At 40.9% G+C, this 20,870-nt stretch overlaps 1 protein-coding gene across 1 annotated transcript in view; it reads left to right on the top strand.

Moving 5' to 3' along the window:
* The window catches only part of abcc3 (ATP-binding cassette, sub-family C (CFTR/MRP), member 3), a gene marked incomplete at its 3' end in the record, with an annotated part of 44,971 nt that overhangs the window by 11,858 nt on the left and 12,243 nt on the right, over window positions 1-20,870 (top strand). Inside the window, exons 3-22 of the mRNA XM_083903857.1 lie at window positions 855-980; window positions 3,440-3,577; window positions 5,431-5,556; window positions 5,774-5,835; window positions 7,429-7,560; window positions 12,125-12,403; window positions 13,550-13,727; window positions 13,817-13,978; window positions 14,121-14,213; window positions 14,451-14,654; window positions 15,867-16,013; window positions 16,113-16,200; window positions 16,531-16,597; window positions 17,480-17,606; window positions 17,745-17,921; window positions 18,019-18,186; window positions 19,354-19,540; window positions 19,611-19,719; window positions 19,807-19,963; window positions 20,060-20,267. Coding sequence (XP_083759983.1) covers window positions 855-980; window positions 3,440-3,577; window positions 5,431-5,556; window positions 5,774-5,835; window positions 7,429-7,560; window positions 12,125-12,403; window positions 13,550-13,727; window positions 13,817-13,978; window positions 14,121-14,213; window positions 14,451-14,654; window positions 15,867-16,013; window positions 16,113-16,200; window positions 16,531-16,597; window positions 17,480-17,606; window positions 17,745-17,921; window positions 18,019-18,186; window positions 19,354-19,540; window positions 19,611-19,719; window positions 19,807-19,963; window positions 20,060-20,267 — 2,935 coding nt within the window. The remainder of the gene's footprint in view (window positions 1-854; window positions 981-3,439; window positions 3,578-5,430; window positions 5,557-5,773; window positions 5,836-7,428; window positions 7,561-12,124; window positions 12,404-13,549; window positions 13,728-13,816; window positions 13,979-14,120; window positions 14,214-14,450; window positions 14,655-15,866; window positions 16,014-16,112; window positions 16,201-16,530; window positions 16,598-17,479; window positions 17,607-17,744; window positions 17,922-18,018; window positions 18,187-19,353; window positions 19,541-19,610; window positions 19,720-19,806; window positions 19,964-20,059; window positions 20,268-20,870) is intronic.

The following is a 20,870-nucleotide window of genomic DNA, read 5'->3' as shown; positions in this document are numbered from 1 at the left end:
ATTATATTTTGAATGTGTTTTTACTTCTAACATTTAAAAAAAAGCGGGCCCAGTATTGAACTTTGTGGTACACCACGGTCGACCGATAAAGGTTTTCCTATGGCTTAGAAATCAGGGCATTCGATGCTGATTTTTTTTTGGCTGAATTTTTCTTCTTGTATAGTATAATTATTTGTATTATAACAAATGGTACAAAACAAATGCTTGTCACCACTTATTTAACACCAATAAGTGTCTGTCTCGTCAATATACTTCTACGTCTGCACTGCAGTGCAATTATACACAGTATTTTCAATAAAAATAACGTGTAAACTATATATTAAATACATGACAAATTTAAATTGAGTGACTTTGTCACATTAATCAAGAAAAAGTGAAAACGGAAGGTGTTTTCACTAATAAAGTAATAAATCAAAGTGGGCCCAGTATTGAACTTTGTGGTACGCCATGGTTGACCGATATAGGTTTTTATATGGCTGAGGCAGATTTTAGAAATAAGGGCAGTCGATGCTGAATTTTTCTTGTAAAATATAACCATTTGTATTATAATTTGTATAATAATACACAAACAAATTCTTGTAACCACTTATTTAACACCAATAAGTGTCTTTCCCGTCAAGCTACATTTTTTTACGTCTGCACTGCAGTGCAATTACACAAATCCATAAATCCATGAAAAATGTAAATTTTGTGACTTTGCCACATTAAGCAAGCAAGAAAAATGGTAAATCTGAAGTAACGTTAATACAAACGCATGCGACCAGTATCTACTTGGTCATGTTGTCATCCAAACAATACTCCCACGATCTAATGGAGCGGCTAATTCACCATCGTTCATTCTTGTCTGCTCTCAGGCGATCGGCCTCTTGTTATGGATCGTGTGTTGGGCAGACCTCTTCTACACGTTCCATGAGCTGCGGCAGGGGAACAGCCAGCCGCCCATCTACTTTATCACCCCGCTGGTGCTCGGCATGACCATGGTGAGTTGAGCAAGCGTCGGCGTCCGTCCAGAAACTCTTTACCTCCTCCTGAGAAGAGTGAACTGTCCCACGTTCACCGCAGCGCACGATAACACAACAGACGTGAAGCGGAGATAAGAGCCTTTGTTTAGATTGGGGAAAGTTTTATCTGAGAGCAACACTTCCTTTTTCAGGAAGGAGCGACTCGCGCTCTAGAAAGGACTTAGGACTTCTTCTTCTTGTTTGTCGGGTACAATGGAAATGTTATATATATATATATAAGGACTAGTGCTGTGCAATAGGTTAGCGCATGACACGTTTCCATGAAAAAGACGCACATGACGTCATGTTTACGTGCCGCGACACCGGAGTCCAGGCACCGTTTACCAGTTAGCTCCGTTAGCTGCATTAGCTCCTTTTGGGGTCGTACCTATGTTCCCCGGGTCCTATGTTCCCCGTTTTTCCCCGAAAAGGTCCTATGTTCCCCACTTTGTATGTGACAGGGAACATGGGACCCTTTTTTTGAAAAATGGTTGGGTTAGGGTTAGGGTTAGAGAAAGGGTCCTATGTTCCCCGGTCACATACAAAGCGGGGAACATAGGACCTGGGGAACATAGATACGGTCCCCTCCTTTTAGCGCATACTGTTGAACTGGAGCAGTCTGTTTATTAAGCGGAAAGAGCAGCGCTACAAATAACCAGCGTACCTGTGTACTCCGTATGTGTGCCTCTGTTTTTAAAGTTTAGCGGTAGTTTAGCGTGACTCATTTTAACAATCGGGAGTCACGTAAACATGACGTCAAACGCGTCAACGTTGACGCCGTTAAACGCCGTTGACGCGCTAACGTTTGACGGCACTAATAGGGATGTGTCTGATCCTGATATCACAAACTCGATAGCTGCCGATAGCTAGCTCAGCTAAAATGCTGTTGCTGATTTGTATTTACGTTTTTACGGTAAGATTTCACATTGTTATCTGTCCGATATTTACCATACACTGATTTTGACCGATACGGAGAACCCGATACCGTACGGCGCTGACATATACGGTGGGAATAAGGCGTGGGAAATCGACAGTGTCTGGTTTTTTTTTGGGAGGAAGTGGTTTCACTCACTTTGAGCCCAGTCAACGTTCCACGGCAGAGTGGAACCGGTCCTTTGCACTGATGAGTGGATCACATGATCACATGACCCACTCTCTCTCTCTCTCGCACACACACACACACACCCCCACACACACACACATTCTCTCAAGAGTACCTTTTACATTGTTCCTGGTTAAAAAAACAACGAGTTAAGTTGTTTTTATTTTTGGCTAACGGCTCCTGTGTTATTCTTCTGTGAGAGCAAGTTTACGTTGGCTCGAGAGTATGAGTCAAAGGCAGCTGAGAGACGTGTGTGTGTGTGTGTGTGTGTGTGTGTGTGTGTGTGTGTGTGTGTGTGTGTGTGTGTGTGCGTGTGCGCGTGCGTGTGTGTGAAATCAGTTCCAGACCAACACATTTGGTTTCAGATATCCGTCAAACTTGGAGAACGTCGCGCGGCAATTAAACTTCACAAAGAGGAAAATCAAACACTGAGTCGTCTTGGGTTTAAAACTAGTTTTGGGATCTATAGTTCTTTTTTTGCAGTGCATTATGGGAAAAATAGTATCTCCTAACTCTTACCGTCTGTGTGTTGTCGGTTTTAAATCATCAGCATTTCCCGCATTTGCATAGTAAATTAGCAGAAACTTAGTAAATATTGCTTTTTATGACCCGTTTTGCATATTTCTTACTGAAAATGCTGTATTTATAATGCGTGCATTTATTCCTTCAGAAATGAAATAAAACTAAAGGATAACAGGAAATAAAATGAGGAAAACTCAATATTAGTATCAGATAAAATGTGTTGTTTCGTATGTGGTTACTATTTGTGTTGTTTTTATATTTTCTACAGTATTTTATTGTCTTATTGTCTATTTTGTTTGTTTTTGAACCCTTTTTTTTTTTAGATATTGTGTTTCTATAGTCTGTTGCACAGCACTTTGTTTCAGCTGTTGTTGTTTTAAAAGTGCTTTATAGATAAAATTGGACATAGCAGCCTGACTTCTATGGATTCTCTGTGGTTAAATTAAACGGAATCCTTCAAAGCTCAGTGTCATTACGACCCCAACGATTTGAGCGGTAACTTCATTCATGATTAATCAGTTGAGGATTTTCCTCGGTGAGTCGATGCGTTGTTGTTGCTAACCGTGCAACAACGAGGCAGAAAACACAGCAGAGTGCTTTAATCAGCGAGAGCCCGGAGGTTGTGTCGGGACACGGGAAAGCCATAAAAGCCGAAGCGGCAGCCAAGCAAGTGTTTGATGGAGGAACATTGGGAATGAAAGACTGACCCAGTCAGACCACGGTTTACCTCGCATGCCCTCAGTGATTCTGTCTGAGCTAATCTAACTCAGGATCTCCCCTGGTATCTCCCTCCCTCCCTCCCTCTTTTCCTCAGCTGCTGGCCACGTTTCTGATCCAGTACGAGAGGTTACGTGGGGTTCAGTCCTCAGGGATCCTCTTCATCTTCTGGTTCCTGTCTGTGCTGTGTGCAATCGTGCCTTTCCGCTCCAAGATCCTGCAGGCGTCCAGCCAGGTGAGTGAAGTCCATACAGAGATTCTCCTCTTCGTACATTATAGATATGTTAGAAACGTTCCAGCTGTGGAGTAAAGACTGAAAATTTCTGTTTTTGGATTGCCTAAAAATATGTGTTCATGACGTTCTGGAACCTTCATTTGCTCCTCCTGAAACGCTATAACGTTTAGCGCTCACCTGCCCGCTAGCTGAGATGTTTCTCAGGAGTTTTTCAGGAGAAAATAGAGCTCAGTTTGTGAGAGCACTCTGCAGGCCGCTAAGACGTTGCAGTAAAAGCTCGTAAAATAAACAAAAAAAACACGTAAGCTAGCGTTGGATTCTTTTAGCGTTGGATTTTAGCCCCTTTTCCACTGCAGGATCATTTACCCAGGATTTTTTGAAGAAAATGTCCCTCGACTTGTAATGTCGTAATTCGGGCTCATAACGACCATTAAAGATAAGTTTGAACTTGATTCTTGGAAAAGAAAGTGACAGCCCTAGCGGCTTCCTGCCAAAATGGCGTTGTTTTGGTTCCCAGTGTTGACAGGACCTGTTTTAAAATAGAGTCATGTGACTTTTTTTCTGCACAGTCACTCATCCGAGGCTGCGTGGAGCGAGATAAGACCCTCAGGAAACATCCGAACAGGCTCGATGACGATAGTCACAAGTGTAGCGATAAAGACGCGGAGCTGAAAATCCACCGGAATTACTCGACTCCCAAATAAATCCACCATTTCTTAAGAGATTAGTGACCTATTAAACATTTCAACTACTTAGATCCTTTAAGGAATCTGATTATAATTCTTATTAAATGGGGAGGGATTAAGTCCAGGCTTTGCTTTGACAATATTGTTTTGTATATTCAACTGTATGTGAGTATGTGAGGGTTCCCACAGGTCCTTGAGATCCCTGAAGCAAGTTCAAGGCCCTTGAAAGATTTTGGAAATTGACCCTAAATAAACACAGGTCATTGAAAATGCTTGGATTTTGTGCAAGGAAGTTGACATTTAGGCGAATGTGACGCCACCTACTCAGGGTTTCATTCGGTTGACGTGAGATTCCTCGCAGAGCGAGTAAAGTTAAGCGAAAGATAGAGCAAATGACGACGTGGCGCCTGGGAAGTTAGAATTCCAAGATCTCGGTCTCAAATTACAAAAGACTGACTGACCAAGATCCCAAAAAATGGCCAATTCTGGAGTGGCCCTCCGATCTTAAAGGGATAGTTCGGAATTTTGAACATACGACCTATTTTCCAAATCAGCCGGTGTGATGGAGACATCTGGAGACGTTTTCAAGAAATTTCATTCAGTTCTTCTAGTTGCCGAGTTCGCTGATGCTATGGCTAGCACAAGTCAATGATACAAGTTAGCATGGCATTAAAAACACTCATACTGACTCCACAGTGCACCCGAGGCAAATCAATTGTAACGGCAGACTATCGATGTACATATCTGAGTTGGAAGATAGGTCTTATGTCCAAAATTCCGAACTATCGCTTTAAGCTCTTCTTGAGCACATTCAGTCCTTGAATTTGACGGAGTTTACCCTGGAAAGTCCTTGAATTTGGTGTGTGAACACCTGTGTATGAGGACAGTGAGACGGTAGTGAGGTGTGACAGTGAGATGATGGACAGGCTAACAGATACGGTGAGACAGGAGACTCTGTGGATTATGCTGTTTGCAGATGACATTGTGATCTGTAGCTAGGGTTAGGGTTAAATGTAACATTGAATTCATGTTAAATGAAGGCTGTTTATGTGCGTTAGAAATGATGAAATTGACTGTAAATGTAAATCGAATTCTGCTGGAACACAAACGACGAAGTGATCTTAATACAGCTTTTCTTCTATCTGCGTCGTTTCACCGTTTTTCCAGAGCCAGGTCACCGACAAGCTGCGCTTCACCACGTTCTACGTCTACTTTGCGCTGACGGTGTGCGAGCTGATCCTGTGCTGCTTCAACGAGAAGCCTCCACTCTTCTCCAGCGTGGTCACAGACCCCGTGAGTGTGCCGGAAAGTGTTGTCTGGGAGAACACACACACACACACACACACACACACACACACACACACACACACACTCACACTCACACACACACACACACACACACACACACTCACACTCATTCATGCAGTACATGAGTACAGTCAACCCGTGTGACCTCTCTCTTATCCTTATTTCACCTCTCTGTCTCTATTTTTCCCCCTCCCTTGCTCAGAATCCCTGTCCTGAATCCACGGCGGGTTTTCTCTCCACCCTGACATTTTGGTGGTTTACGAGGTGGGTTCACAAAAGAAATAATGTCATTTATAAACAATTAGACAAAGAATATATGTCATATTTTGGCCTTTTTTTAATGAGGATAACAGAATTTATTCTTCTGCCCTGCTTTAAATGTTCAATATGGAACGGAAGGTTTATTTGCAGAAAATGAATACATATACTAATCCTAAGCATGTTAGTGATGGTGTTAGAAGAAGCCTTTTACAACATACTGATAACTTAAAGTCATATCTTATCTTAAATATTGGTTAAAATAAATAAAATATAGTTTATTTTTGGCATAATATGAATAAATAAATACAATATTTAAAATATTGAGATTAAACTCAAATTCTCTTATTTATGTGTTTGTTTATTTATTTGTTGACTTCCTCTTCTGTAAATAAGACAACAATATCTGAAAAGGAAGTTGACGTAAAAGCTTGTAAGTGTCTTTAAATGAATTTTTAACAATATTGTCGATAAAATTTAAATTAAAATAAATAAAGGCTTATCTTATTGTAAAATATGGTTGGGTTTTGACATAAGATGAATGAATAAATAAGGAAATAAAGCATGAAAACAAAAAAAAAAGTAAGAAAATAAGTATGTTAGAGGAATATGGCCACATTTGAATATTTATTTAAAACAAAATGAAAAATAATAAAAGGCAGAATATTGAGATTAAACCCAAAAAAGGCAGAATTCTTGCTGTAATCTCAAAAATTATTTATGTCTTATTTATGCGTTTGTTCATATTTGGCCCTAATATTTTGACGTAAAAAGCTTATATACCTTCCTTTTGGTTCCTTTATTAAGAAAATATAATAAAAATAATAAAATGAAGTGTCTTTAAATGAATTTACGCACCAACATTTTTTAATATATGAACAATATTGTCGATAAAATTGGAATTAAATGTCCAAACAACTAGTCCAGAATGATTCACATTCTAAATATGCAACAATGAAGGCAACATAACAAACAAATACGCAAAAATAAAGCTGTTTTACAAACTGAAGTGAAATTATTAGAATATAAGAACGTGTTTTTGGAGCAAAGAAACCAGAGAATATTCACATCAAAGAAGCTGGAAAATCCCTCATTCATTTAGTAATGGATTAATGGAGGACTAAAGTTAGCGATTGTGGATTTTCAGGTTCTGTAATGACACAAAAACACGCGTGAACACGTTGGACGTGATTGACGGCCCATGCCTCAGAGCGACCGTATTCTGTTTTTTTTTTTTTTTTGACATTTTTCTTCTCTCTCGTAAGACGATATCTCCGCACACACACACACACTGCAAAATAGATAATAGCTAATATAGCTAATAGCTGTATAATAGCTAATATCCGGTGGAATCCGATCCGACGAGAACACAACAATAACAATGATGATGATGATGATGATGATGATGATGAGGGGAAGCCCAGGAAGCTCGGCGGAGTCTCTCTCTCTGTGGAAAATGATTCTTATTGAGTTTAAAAAATCAAATTTCATCCAGTGAATGAAAATTAAAACAGATTTCAGAGGATTTCAGTCGACCATAAGTGCTTCCTGTCGCAGATTGATTTAACGTCTCGTCGTTTCGTCTCGTTTTTTCCTCAGAATGGCCATTAAAGGCTACAGGATGCCTCTGGAAGCCAAAGACCTGTGGTCTCTGAACAAGCGCGACAGCTCCAAAGTCATGGTTCCCAAACTGCTGCGGGAGTGGGAGAAGGAGCAGGCCAAGGCCAAGTGGTAAGGAGTTTCACAATAAAAGCCTCATCCTCAACAACAGTGGAGTAAAGAGCAGAGAGCAGGTGATCGAGGGGAGAAAATGAGGTTAAAGCTGGAAACTGGAGAGCGTCTCTGTAACGCACTGTAGAAGACGCTCAGGGTTCATTATCACAGTGAATTAGTGACGCGCTGAGTATCAGGCTGCAGCTTTTACTGTGTTTTACTCGCTTTTGAGTGCCCGTCATGGCCGTATTATTTAAGATTTTATTGAAATTCACATTGATACAGTGGCACACGAGTTTTCAAATGAAAAAAATTACATTTATAAATTTAAAAAAAATTACATTCTTAAATAATAGAATATTCCAAATTTTAAATAAAAAAATATTCACATTTTTAAATAAAAAAAAATTCACATTTTTAAATAAAAAAATATTCACTTTTTTTAATAAAAAATATTTACATTTCTTAATAAAAACATATTTACATTTTTTAATAAAAATATATTCACATTTTTTAATAAAAGAAAATTTAATTTTCAAAATAAAATATTCACATTTTTAAATAAAAAAATATTCACATTTTTAATAAAAAAATATTCACATTTTTTAATAAAAGAAAATCTAATTTTCAAAATAAAATATTCACATTTTTAAATAAAAAAATATTCACATAAAACATTGTTAAATAAAAAAAAGAAACATATTTTTAAATTAAGCAAAAAAATTTTTTTTGATTTTTAAAATGGAAACGACAGTAATGGTGTAATCGTATCGCAGTCGCAATTAGATATTGATTAAAAATCATTCAGCCATATTTTTTGTTAAAAAAGAAGTAGAATGTAGACTAAAAAGGAAGGCTAAAAATGTAGAAATATTACCAAGTATGACATATACACACTATACACTGTGCAAAAACAGGAGTTAGTGCTTTTTTTATGCCAAATATTCGAAATTATTGCCTGATTAATTGGTTAAACGTTCGTACAAACTCTGAACTCTCGTTCACATTGCAGTTTATTTTACAGCGATACGTGGAATATGACGACAGTTATTGTTATAATTTATATTTGAGCTAAAAGTAGAAGAAAACGTCCTCTTTAGTTTCTATGGAAGTTCAAGTTTAAATCCTGTCTTTCACTTCCTCGTCAGAACAGAGGGGAGAGGATGTTGTCTTAGTGGGCGGGGCTTCTTTCTGCACGTGTGTGTGTGTGCGCGTGCAGGCATGTGGTTTTGTGGTTCTTGCAACGATGACTATGATGTTTTTTCTGCATGCTGAGATAACTAAAGGAAACACACACACGTTTGTACAGATATCTCGGTGAGGACAGGCATACATAATGCATTCCTGAGTCTCTTACTGCTAACCCTGAACTTAAACATAATTTTCATAATAAAAAAGCTAAAGTCTTAAGATGGGGAAACTCAGAAATAGTAATTTTGACCTTTTAAACCCCCCTAAAAACTCTGTTTATCATATACCAGTCCAAAAACTACCGATTTAAACTCAACTCAACTCAACTTTATTTATAGAGCGCTTTAGGCAGCTTAAGCTGGTACAAAGTGCTTAACAGTACGATAAATAAAACATGGCACATAAAACATAGGAGACAAAATAAAAACAATAAAACTATAAAACAGTAACAATGTTTAAATAATAAAAAACAATAAAAATGTTTAAACAATAAAACACTAAAACAAGAGCAGAGTCTCATGCTGAGTTGAACGCAGAAGAATAAAAATGTGTTTTAAGATGAGTTTTAAACCACTTTTTCTGCTGTAAAACCAGCAAAACATCTAAAATCGGGGGGAAAAAGGGTTGTTGTTGTTGTTGTTTAATTATTTGTTTAATCATAAACACAAAAACACTGGTTGTTTTCATCCTGATTTTTGATTTTATGCTCAGATCAAATGTGGATTTCACACGTGAGGTTAAAACCTGTTTTTCTGGACGATTATTTACATGTCGTTTTTATTTCCTGCTCCATATAAGAAATAAGAAAGAAAGGAAGGCTGCGGAGTGGAGTGACAGCGTTTCACCTCGTGATTCAACAACAAACAAAAAACGTGTCAAATGACCTCTGACCTCTGCACTTCGTCGCCCTGGGCCTCAGTGTTTCTGTCCTCAGACTCAGTGAGCGTCTTACAGCGAGAACAGTCTGTAAATGATATGACAGCACAATTAGTTCCTGAAAAAGAATGTTGTTGTTTTTTTTTTAAAGCCAAATTCCACCGCTAACTGCAGCCACAGTTAGCTCACCGCTGGAATCTGACTCCTGCGCCTTTAAGCTAGTGTTTTCACTCGTCTCGTGAAAGCTTGTTAAGAAAATTTCTCGCATATTTTCTCACAACCTGAAAGCAAAAGTACCGCTGAGCACATGGACACATTTAGCATAGGCAGTCGCAAGCTAACGGCAGTCTTTTATTAAGATTAGCTTAGCTGCTATCTTCTCATTTGTTAGCAAAGACCAAATAGCAAAACAATAACAATGTTGTTGTGTAGCAGTTGGCTGTAAAAACAAGTTAGCAAAGCATTGCTGCTACAAATGACAAGATAGCAGAAAGCTAATCTTAATAAAAGACTGCTGTTAGCTCGCGACTGCCTATGCTAAATGTACTACTTTTGGCCCTGGTAAATGCTAATTTTCTTCTTCTTCTTCTGCTCACCAAGCAGAAGAAGAAGTAACCCTAACCCTGTTAGTGTCCGAGGGAGCTGTAGCATCGTCCTCTTCTTCTTCTTTGGTAGGAATGTGTCCTTTTCCCTGCGTCCAGACTTGTACCGCCACCCGATGGTAAAGTGGGATACTACAGGACCCTGATGCGCGGGTATGCCAGGGTCTGCGATATGTGTGCGGAAGTATACCATGCACAGGCTTTAGGTTAATACAACTTTTTTAGTTTGCGAATGTCTATGAAAGCCGACCACTAGAGGGCAGTCCATATATTAGCTATGTTTGCGTCCAAAAATCTACTGTGCGCAAGCTAGTTTTGAAGTTTCCGTGAGATGTTTTTTTTAAGAATTTACGTAGAATTTTGAAACATGGAGTGGGGAATCAAAGAAATGCTTCTCTACGTTGTTTTCTTTAAAGTTGAGATATTACAGTCGGCTCTCCGCGCTCTCTCTCCTCGTCCCACATCTCTTCTGCAACTCACTCGAGTAAATCACCAGGATTTACAGCTGCTACGGCTGTAAAAATGCAGGCATAAATCCCAGCCTCTCCCCAGTTTACTCCACCAGCTGCCGGTAAAGTAAGGGATTGTTTTCAGTTTCCTTGTAAAAACACACACGAGGGCCTCTGTGAAGGCCTTTCACTGATGGACGCTGATATAATCTGCTCTTTTTCATGGGATGAATTATGTGTGAAGTTTTGTTTTGTTCTCTTGCTCAGTGATTCCCTCAACTTTTTTGTTGTTGTTTGGGAGCTCAAAAATGTAAAATCAAGACGAGAGCAAAGTTCTTGTTGACATTTTTGCAACAGCTAATATTTTAAACGGGTAAACGAGCCATTTCCTACAGCCATATATGTCTATATATGTCATTTTTATTGTCATGTTGTTTAAAACACACATCATTTAAAGCTGCACTATGTAACTTTCGTTGATGATGTTATTTTTCTGCCTCATGAACAAAAATTGTGTTTACATAAGTGCTTGGGCAGGCTAACGCCGTTAACCGCCACTAACGACATCAACGTTAACGTACGTTAACGCATGCGGCGTTTCCATGACGACTGAGCGTAAAAAGACATGTTTACGTGACTCCCGATTGGTAAAATGAGTCTCTGAAGTAACGCTAAACTTTAAAAACAGACACTCCAGTTCGACTGCAGACATGCTTATGCAGCTAAGGGAGCTAACGGAGCTAAGGGAGCTAACGGAGCTAACGGAGCTGGTAAACAGTGCCTGGACTCTGGTGCCGCGGCATGTAAACATGGGTTACGCACATCTTTTTCCGGTCAGTTGTCTTGCATTAACGTGCGTTAGCGTTGACGCCGCTAACGCGCCCAGCACGAGTAGTTTTTGGGAATTATATGTCGGGGGTTTTTGTGCGGTTGCTTCGACTATCCAAGAAACTCAAAAACTCTGACTTCCAACTACAACTGGAATGTACCATTTCAGTACATCTTCATTTTTGCACGCTTTTGCGCTGTCCGTCGTCATTTTTTATTAAACATTTTTTTATATATATAATTAAAACAAGTTTTTCCCATTTTTCAGCTTCTTAAATGTGAATATTTTCCGATTTCTTTGCTCCGTATGTAACAAAGAAATCGTTTTGTTTGTGGACAAAAAGCAAGATTAGATTAGAACAGAAGTAGTCACGCGCTTGGAGTCGCTGTCTGTCTGGAACTCGTTCCCCATCGACGTCCGACAAGTCTGACGTTGGATATTTACAATTATTTTGTCGGATGTCGACTGGGAAAACCTGGGGAACAAGTTCCAGGCGGACTGCAGACCTCCTGGGCCATTGATCTCCAAAAGTCATTAGCCGAGTAGAGCGGTGCCGCGCTGGAACCGTACAGTGTAAAAGCACCATATGACACTTTAGAAACGTCTCAAAATAAATAATTCTCCTCCGTCCACAGCGATGTGTGTCCGCCGAGCCAGGCGCTTTACTCCAAGCCCCCTCCGTCCTCCTCCACCACCACTAACACCGCCGCCACCCCCCACGGCATCGCAGTGGGCAGCTGCATGAAGCCGTATCCAGAGGAAGCCCAAGTGCTGCTGTCCAATCAGAAAGCCGCTCCCCGACAGCCGTCCTTCCTGCGGGCGCTCATCAGAACCTTTGGGCCGTACTTCCTGATCGGCTCCGGCTTCAAGCTCCTGCAGGACTGCATCACCTTCGTCAACCCTCAGCTGCTCAGGTAGGAAAAAAAAGTCACATGATGTAAAACGTCTATATTTATATATATGTAAACAAACAAACAAACAAACAGACTCCACTATTTCTCTCAGATCTCATTGTTTTGAGTTTGTTTATGTTTTGCATGCTGCTTTGGTTAGCTGTGTTTTATTCAAAATGCAAACATATGATGTAAAATACGTTTCCCTTTAATTCTCCTAATGACTCCAGGCTAAAAAAAAAACACAACCTTATAGCGCCCCCTGTCTTTGGAACAAAGTGACTCGTCACCAGACACTTTGTTTAATAAATTCCCCTTAAATTACTTGACTATATTTGGTATTTTTTACCTTTTCTTTATTCTCATCTGTCACATTTTGACTCGTATATATATTTACTGTCTTTTGAAGCATGTGACTGCATTTTAAAATGAAATTTCTTATAATAATAAGTATAATATAAGACTATGTAGGAGAATAACTGTGTACATTTCCTGTATGTGACCTGTTTACTGCAGCCGTGTGGTTGAATACGTATTTGCTTTCTAAAGAACATGAGTTTAATTTCCTTATATTAATGAATATTATATACAATACAATAACATGCAACAAAAAAAAACCTGGTAAAATAAAAAAATAAATAAACGTAATAAGACAGAACAAGTTGATTAAATTGTGTAAAATAAAAATGAGGCTAAGCTGAAAAGAGAAGTTATACGTTTACTTTAAAAAAATTTTAATATCTTTTCTTGCAGTTTTTATCTAAATTGTGTTAATTTATGGACTTTTTTTCTGTGTGAATTAATTTAGTTTAGTAGAATTCATTGTCGTCCTGAATATTATGGATACTTGGAATATTATATACAGGGAATAATAGAATCTTCATATAAAAAGTCGAGTTGTACAATAAGATGCAAAAAAAACAGTGGTAAAATCAACAATGAGACATAAATAAACATAAGTTGATTAAAAAGCTGAAAAGAAAGGTTGTAAGTTTACATTTTTTGCAGGTTTATCCTAATTTGTGCTACTTTATTGATGTTAATTCATTTAGTTTTGCATTGTTGACCTGCCCGGGGATGCTAGATGCTAATTAGCATCAACGTGTCGCTGATATTATTCCCCACTAGTCCTAATAATAATAATAACAACGAGTGTTTATTTTGCAGGCTGCTGATCTCCTTCATCAAACAGAAAGGCGTCCCTGACTGGTGGGGCTACTCTCTGGCCTTCCTCATGTTCTTCACGGCGTTCCTACAGACGCTCATCCTCCACCACCACTTCCAGTACTGCTTCGTCACCGGCATGAACGTGCGCACCGCCATCATCGGCGCCATCTACAGGAAGGTACGCCAGGGAGATCCGTCACCACTCAGGGTTTGGACGACGGCGACTGAAAACTCACAAACAGAAGAATAAATCGTTTTCTCCTGCAGGCGCTGGTGATCACCAACTCGGCCAAGCGTTCCAGCACGGTGGGCGAGGTGGTCAACCTGATGTCGGTGGACGCTCAGAGGTTCATGGACCTCACCACGTTCCTCAACATGCTGTGGTCGGCGCCCATGCAGATCATGTTGGCTCTGTATTTTCTGTGGCAGGTCCGCGCAACAGATATTTACTCACACTAGCGTTCAAAAGTTTGGGCTCACCTATACAAAACAAACAGGCCGATAGCATACCCACATAATCACTATCTATGAATTTGTCCTTGTATGTTTTGTCCCGTGCTTCGATCGACAGACCCTCGGTCCCTCTGTGCTCGCCGGCGTGGCCGTCATGATCATGTTGATCCCTCTGAACGCCGTGATCGCCATGAAGACGCGAGCCTACCAGGTATGAATTGTTCTTTTTCAAGCAAAAGCATGCTACGAGGTGCATTCAATGACCCCCTGGTTAAATTTGTGACTTCTGCCAAATCTATAGCGTGCAACTGCAAGATGCATTCAAGAAATCTTGTAAATGTCCTCACTTCTGCAAACATGTACTGCCATGTACTTTTTTTTCCTAGTTTTTTAGCTGTTTTTTCTGATTAAAGACCAGTCTGTCGTCTCGCTCCGTGTCGTCTCGCAGGTGGAGCAGATGCAGTACAAGGACGCGCGGATCAAGCTGATGAACGAGATCCTCAACGGCATCAAAGTGCTGAAGCTGTACGCCTGGGAGAACTCCTTCAGGGACAAAGTCCTAGCCATCCGGCAGAAGGAGCTCAACGTGCTGCGCAAGACGGCCTACCTGGGAGCGGTGTCCACCATGGCCTGGACCAGCGCCCCCTTCCTGGTACGACCAGACTGCAACGTGTAATAGATAATCCAAAAACAACTTCATATATATAAAAAGAAGCTATTTTGAATTTTTAAAGGTGTTCTTCTAACAGCTAAGAGCAGCTTACGAGGTGCATTCAAAGACCCAGCTAAAGTTCTATTGCTACAGAGCTTTGAGCTAATAGCAGCTAACGAGATGCATTCAAAGACCCTGGTAAATTTCTGTCACAGCAAAGTGTTGAGCTAACGAGATGCATTCAAAGAACCTGGTAAAGTTCTATTGCTACAGAGCTTTGAGCTAATACCAGCTAATGAGATGCATTCAAAGACCTTGCTAAACTTCTATCACGACAAATTGTTGAGCTAATGAGATGTGTTCAAAGAAACTGGTAAATTTCTATTATAACAAAGTGTTGAGCTAATGAGATGCTTTCAAAGAACCTGGTTAATTTCTATCACAGCAAAGTGTTGAGCTAATGAGATGCATTCAAAGACCCTGGTAAATTTCTATCACAGCAAAGTGTTGAGCTAATGAGACGCATTCAAAGACCCTGGTAAATTTGTGTCACAACAAAGTGTTGAGCTTATGAGACGCATTCAAAGACCCTGGTAAACTTCTATCACGATAAAGTGTTGAGCTAATGAGATGCATTCAAAGACCCTGGTAAATGTCTATCACAACAAAGTGTTCAGCTAACGAGATGCATTCAACGACCCTGGTAAATTTCTGTTGCGACACAGTGTTAAGCTAATAGCAGCTAACAGATTTAATCCACGTAATTTAAGGCTCATCCAACATAATCTATGTCTACACTATCACAAGAATATTGTTCGACAAGCTTTTACAACAGGAAACTGAAGTTTGCAAATCACTCGTTCTCCCACACCAAACCCCATTCAGAAAATCAGTGATTTTATCTCACAGGGGAACACAGGAACTGCTGGCTCACTGCTGCCTCGTGTGGTCAATTTGGGGCACTTGAGTGAATGTGAATGAAGGATTTCAAACCCCAAAGTCACAAATGAACTTTTGAACTGTCCGACAGAGGCAGCAGTGCATCAACGACTCATGTGCGCCGTGATGTAAAATCGTTGTTTTTCTCAATGGGGTTTGGTGCGGTGGGATAAGGAGATTTCACAGCAGTGATTCATTGCTGCTGGATTTGTCAGATAAATGCAGTGAGTGTCGGTGTTGTAACAGTAACCCGGAGAGGACTTTGATCTCCAGGTTGCCCTGACGACGTTTGCCGTGTACGTCTACGTGGACGAGAACAACGTCCTGGACGCGGAGAAGGCCTTCGTGTCGCTGTCGCTCTTCAACATCCTCAGGTTTCCGCTCAACATGCTGCCGCAGGTCATCAGCAGCATGGTGCAGGTTCGTGCGTCTCTTCTTTTACTCTCACTTTACTGTCCTGTGATGGTTTGTTGACTGGTTTCGACTGAAAGTGCTCGTGGTGTCGCCGTTGCTCCTCAGACCAGCGTCTCGCTGAAGCGAATCCAAAACTTCCTGAATCACGACGAGCTGGACCCGGACTCCGTGGACAGGAAGAACACGGCCGCGGGTAATGTAAAAAAAAACAAAAAACACCACAAGATTCCTCCACAGAGACTTTCACCAGACGGAGTTGTAATTACACCATTGTGACGATAGAATCTGCAGAGTCACTCCACACTCTTGTGTAAACTCTCGAGCGACAGGTTCCTTCCTTCTTGAAACCTTTCACCCAGTGACTCGGAGCCTCGAGCACGTTTTTTGCGTGACTCATCGCTAAAACAGATTCTTCTGGTGTTTTGTCCGCAGAGATTTATTTTCTTTTTTTTTTTTACACTTGAGCTGAAGCTGCTGACGACAAACTCTTTGTTTTTGTTGTGTTTTTTTTTGTCCTCGTCAGATTTTTCTGTGACGGTCGTCAACGGCAAGTTCACCTGGGCGAAAGAGGATTCTGCCGTTCTGCACAAGTACGTCACAAAAGACACACGTTAGACGTTTTTAGAACTATTATAAGTTATTAAGTTTAAAGTTAAATTCTACCTTTATTCTCAGTAGAGAATAAAGTCAGAATTCTGACTTATTCTGAGTTTAAAGTCAGAATTCTGAGTTTGAAGTCAGAATTATGAGAATAAAGCCAGAATTATGAGAATAAAGTCAGAATAATTAAAGTCAGAATTCCAAGATATAAAGTCAGAATTCTGAGAATAAAGTCAGATTTCTGAGTTTAAAGTCAGACTTATAAGATATAGAGTCAGAATTCTGAGAATAAAGTCAGAATTATAAGATATAAAGTCAGAATTCTGAGAATAAAGTCAGAATTCTGACTTATTCTGAGTTTTAAAGTCAGAAATTCTGAGAAGTCAGAATTCTCAGTTTAAAGCCAGAATTTTGAGAATAAAGCCAGAATTCTGAGAATAAAGTCAGAATTATTAAAGTCAGAATTCCAAGATATAAAATCAGAATTCTGAGTTTTAAAGCCATAATTCTGAGAAGTCAGAATTCTCAGTTTAAACCTAGAATTTTGAGAATAAAGTCAGAAATCCAAGATATAATGTCATAAATCTGAGAATAAAGTCAGAATTATTAAAGCCAGAATTCTGAGAATAAAGTCAGATTTCTGAGTTTTAAAGTCAGAATTATTAAAGTCAGAATTATGAGATTTAAAGTCAGAATTATGAGAATAAAGCCAGTATTCTCAGTTTAAAGTCAGAATTATGACTACATAAATAAAATACACGAAATCCAGTATAAAATGACTTAATCTGCATCAAATCTTTCCAATCAAAGCAGTAACGGTGTACGTTTAAGAATAATCTGAGCGTGTTTGTTGCATGTGTGTGTGTTTGCAGTATTAACCTGATGGTGCCTCAGGGATCTCTGCTGGCCGTGGTCGGACAGGTCGGCTGTGGGAAGTCCTCGCTGATCTCAGCTCTGCTCGGCGAGATGGAGAAAGTGGAGGGAGACGTTTCAATCCGGGTAAAACGGCACGATTTTACCGTTCAAACACGAAAATCAGGGAAGAAGGATGAACGAGTAGACGAACGAAAGTCTGTGATATTGAGGTCTTTGATCGTGTGAGGGGGAAAAACACAATGTTTTCCTCCGTGTCCTCAGGGTTCGGTGGCGTACGTACCTCAGCAGGCCTGGATACAGAACGCCACGCTGCGCGACAACATCCTGTTCGGGAAGCCCTACAATGAGCAGAAGTACCGCTGCGTTCTGGAAGCCTGCGCTTTGACCCCTGACCTGGAAGTGCTGCCGGGTGGAGACATGACCGAGATAGGAGAGAAGGTATCTGCTGTAGAAGAACTGTATGATAAAAGACTGTTCAAAAAAATGTCGTAATCTGCAAATATTCTGACAAGATAATCCGCGTCTGCTGCTGCAGGGAATCAACCTGTCGGGCGGCCAGAGGCAGCGGGTGAGTTTGGCCCGAGCGCTGTACAGCGACACCGACGTCTACCTGCTGGACGACCCGCTGTCCGCCGTCGACGCCCACGTCGCCAAGCACATCTTCGACAACCTCATCGGACCAGAGGGGGCGCTGAAGGGCAAGGTGAGAGCAGTGTGTGTGTGTATGGATCGATCTCTTAATATGCCATTTTCCCATGTCGATAAATCGGTTTGAGGGTTTTTCCATAATTTAACTAAATTTGTGGGGTTTTCCCGCTTCTTAAATGTGAGTATTTTCTGGTTTCTTTGCTCCACGTAAAACAAAGAAATGATTAAAAACTGATTAATTTTGTTTTTGAGGACAAAAATGAGACATCCGAGAGAGAACATTTCCCGGACATTTTCTGAACCAAACGTTGACTCGATTCATCGAGAGAATAATCGACCGATTCATCGGTGACGCTAACGGCTAAGCTAACCCCCGAGTCAGCAGATTTGTCCGTTACTTTGCCGCCGATGACGTGAAAAGGGGAAATGTAAATTTAACGAGTCTTAGCTTGGGAAAATTAAGTATTTAGAGACTGTTGTATTTGAAAAGTCTGGAAAAGGGGGTTTCCCGATAGGGCTGGGTTCAAAAAATGTGATTTTTTCCGAATAATAGCAACGTTTATTTGGAAGATTCCGTTAAAATCCTTACATCGGTCTCTTAAAATATGCCATTTTCCCGTGTTGGCGAATTGGTTAGAGGGTTTTTTCAGAATTGAACAAAGTTTGTGTGATTTTCCCGCTTCGTAAATGTGAGTATTTTCTGGTTTCTTTGCTCCTCGTAACAAAGAAATTATTTAAAAACTGACAAAATGACTGATTCAAAATTTTTTCCGACATTCCGATTCATCGGTGGCGCTAGCAGCTAAGCTAACACCCGAGTCAGCATATTTGACCCTTACTTTGCCGTCTGTAACGTGAAAGCGATGAAGTATTTCCAACACTGCTTCTCCTCAGCTGCTCTGGTGTGATCCTGAAAGCTTCAGGCAAAGCTGTGCTCACAGCACCCCCTGCTGGACAACTTGTGGCATCTTTTGGCATCTGAAGGTCGAATATTTTGGTTTGAAGGAGTTTGAATACCCAGCCCTGGTGTACGATCCCTTTTTGAAATTGATAGATTAAGCCTTTCATATAAGTTCAGATAAGGACCTCGCTTCGTTTTACATCGACCCGTCTTTTCAGCCGCTCGAACAGATGTCACAGTAAAACCCACGTGAGAGACTGTTGAGCTTGATGTTCACGTGTTCTCTTAGATAACAGCTCTGTTAACCCCTCCCCCCCGCAGACTCGTATCCTGGTGACCCACGGCATCAGCTTCCTGCCTCAGGTGGACAACATCATGGTGATGGTGGACGGCTACGTGTCGGAGATGGGCTCCTACCAGCAGCTGCTCAAGCAGAACGGCGACTTCGCCGAGTTCCTCAGGAACTACGCTCTGGAGGACATCGTGGAGGAGGAGGAGGCGGCCATGGGTAAAAGCAGCGTTCCCTCCTCCTCCCTCATATGTCTATGAATATGTATTTTAAACACTTGTTTTCACAGAGGAGCTGATTGAAGAGGAGGAGATGTTTCCAGAGGACGCGCTCAGCACCCACATCGACATGGTGGACAGTGAGCCGGTCGTCAACGAAGCCAAGAGACAATTCATGAGGTCAGAAAAGATACAGTAGCGTACGCGAGACGTGCTCCACGATACCAATAACATCACATTTTCTTTCTGCCGCTCTCGCTCTTCCAGGCAGATCAGCATCATTTCCGCAGACGGAGAGAACCTGCGATGTCGCTCGGTGAGGAAGCACGGCAGCAGCCAGAGGAAACACTCGGATCCGTCGGACAGGAAGAAACCAGACAAGATGGAGAAACTCATCCAGGCGGAGACGGCGGAGACAGGCAAGGTCGGTTTTCAACGAGTGCTACCAGCGGTTCCTCTCTTGGGTTAAACGACGTAGAACCGACATAATTAGAGACACTTACGCCTTTGTGTTCACCAGGTGAAACTCCAAGTCTACCTGGAGTACGCCAAGGCGGTGGGGCCGCTCCTGTCGGTGCTCATCTGCTTCCTGTACGGCTGCCAGAGCGCCGCCTCCATCGGCGCCAACGTCTGGCTCAGCGAGTGGACCAACGACGCCTCGAGAAATCAGACCGCCGACAACGTCAACCTCAGGGTGGGCGTGTACGCGGCGCTGGGCCTCGCGCAAGGTTAGGAGCCTGCAGCTAAAGCTCGTTTAAAGCGTTGTGGTCAGTAAGTTTGAATGAGCGAGCGACAACGTTTGTCGTTGATGTCGCTCGTATCTGAACTAGGGTTGCAAAATTCCGTAGGAATTAACAGGAATTTATGGGAATTGTCAAACTTGAAGGTTTGGAACTTCAAATATAGTCGTTAAATAATAAACTGAAGCATAATATTTGGTTAAAACAGTCAGATTTGATGCCACTGTTGAGGCCATGCCTCTTCTGCCCCCTGCTGGACGGTTTTATGTTGTAAAGCTAAATAGCTATATAAATATAGCAAGATATCACACCTGGCTAATATCTAGATATGTAGCTAGATATCACACCTGGCTATTATCTCGATATTTAGATTTCACACTTAGCTAACATCTAGATATTAAGCTAGATATAACACCTAGCTAATATCTTGATATTTAGATATCACACCTCGCGAATAAATGTATATTTAGCTAGATATCACACCTGGCTAATATCTAGAAATGTAGCTAGATATCACACCTCGCTAATATCTAGATATTTTGCTAGATATCACACCTAGCTAACATCTAGATATTTAGCTAGATATAACAC

Source organism: Microchirus variegatus, assembly GCF_963457635.1.
Source record: "Microchirus variegatus genome assembly, chromosome: 17".
NCBI classification, from domain to species: Eukaryota; Metazoa; Chordata; class Actinopteri; order Pleuronectiformes; family Soleidae; genus Microchirus; species Microchirus variegatus.
This window is presented reverse-complemented; position numbering and strand designations above follow the sequence as displayed.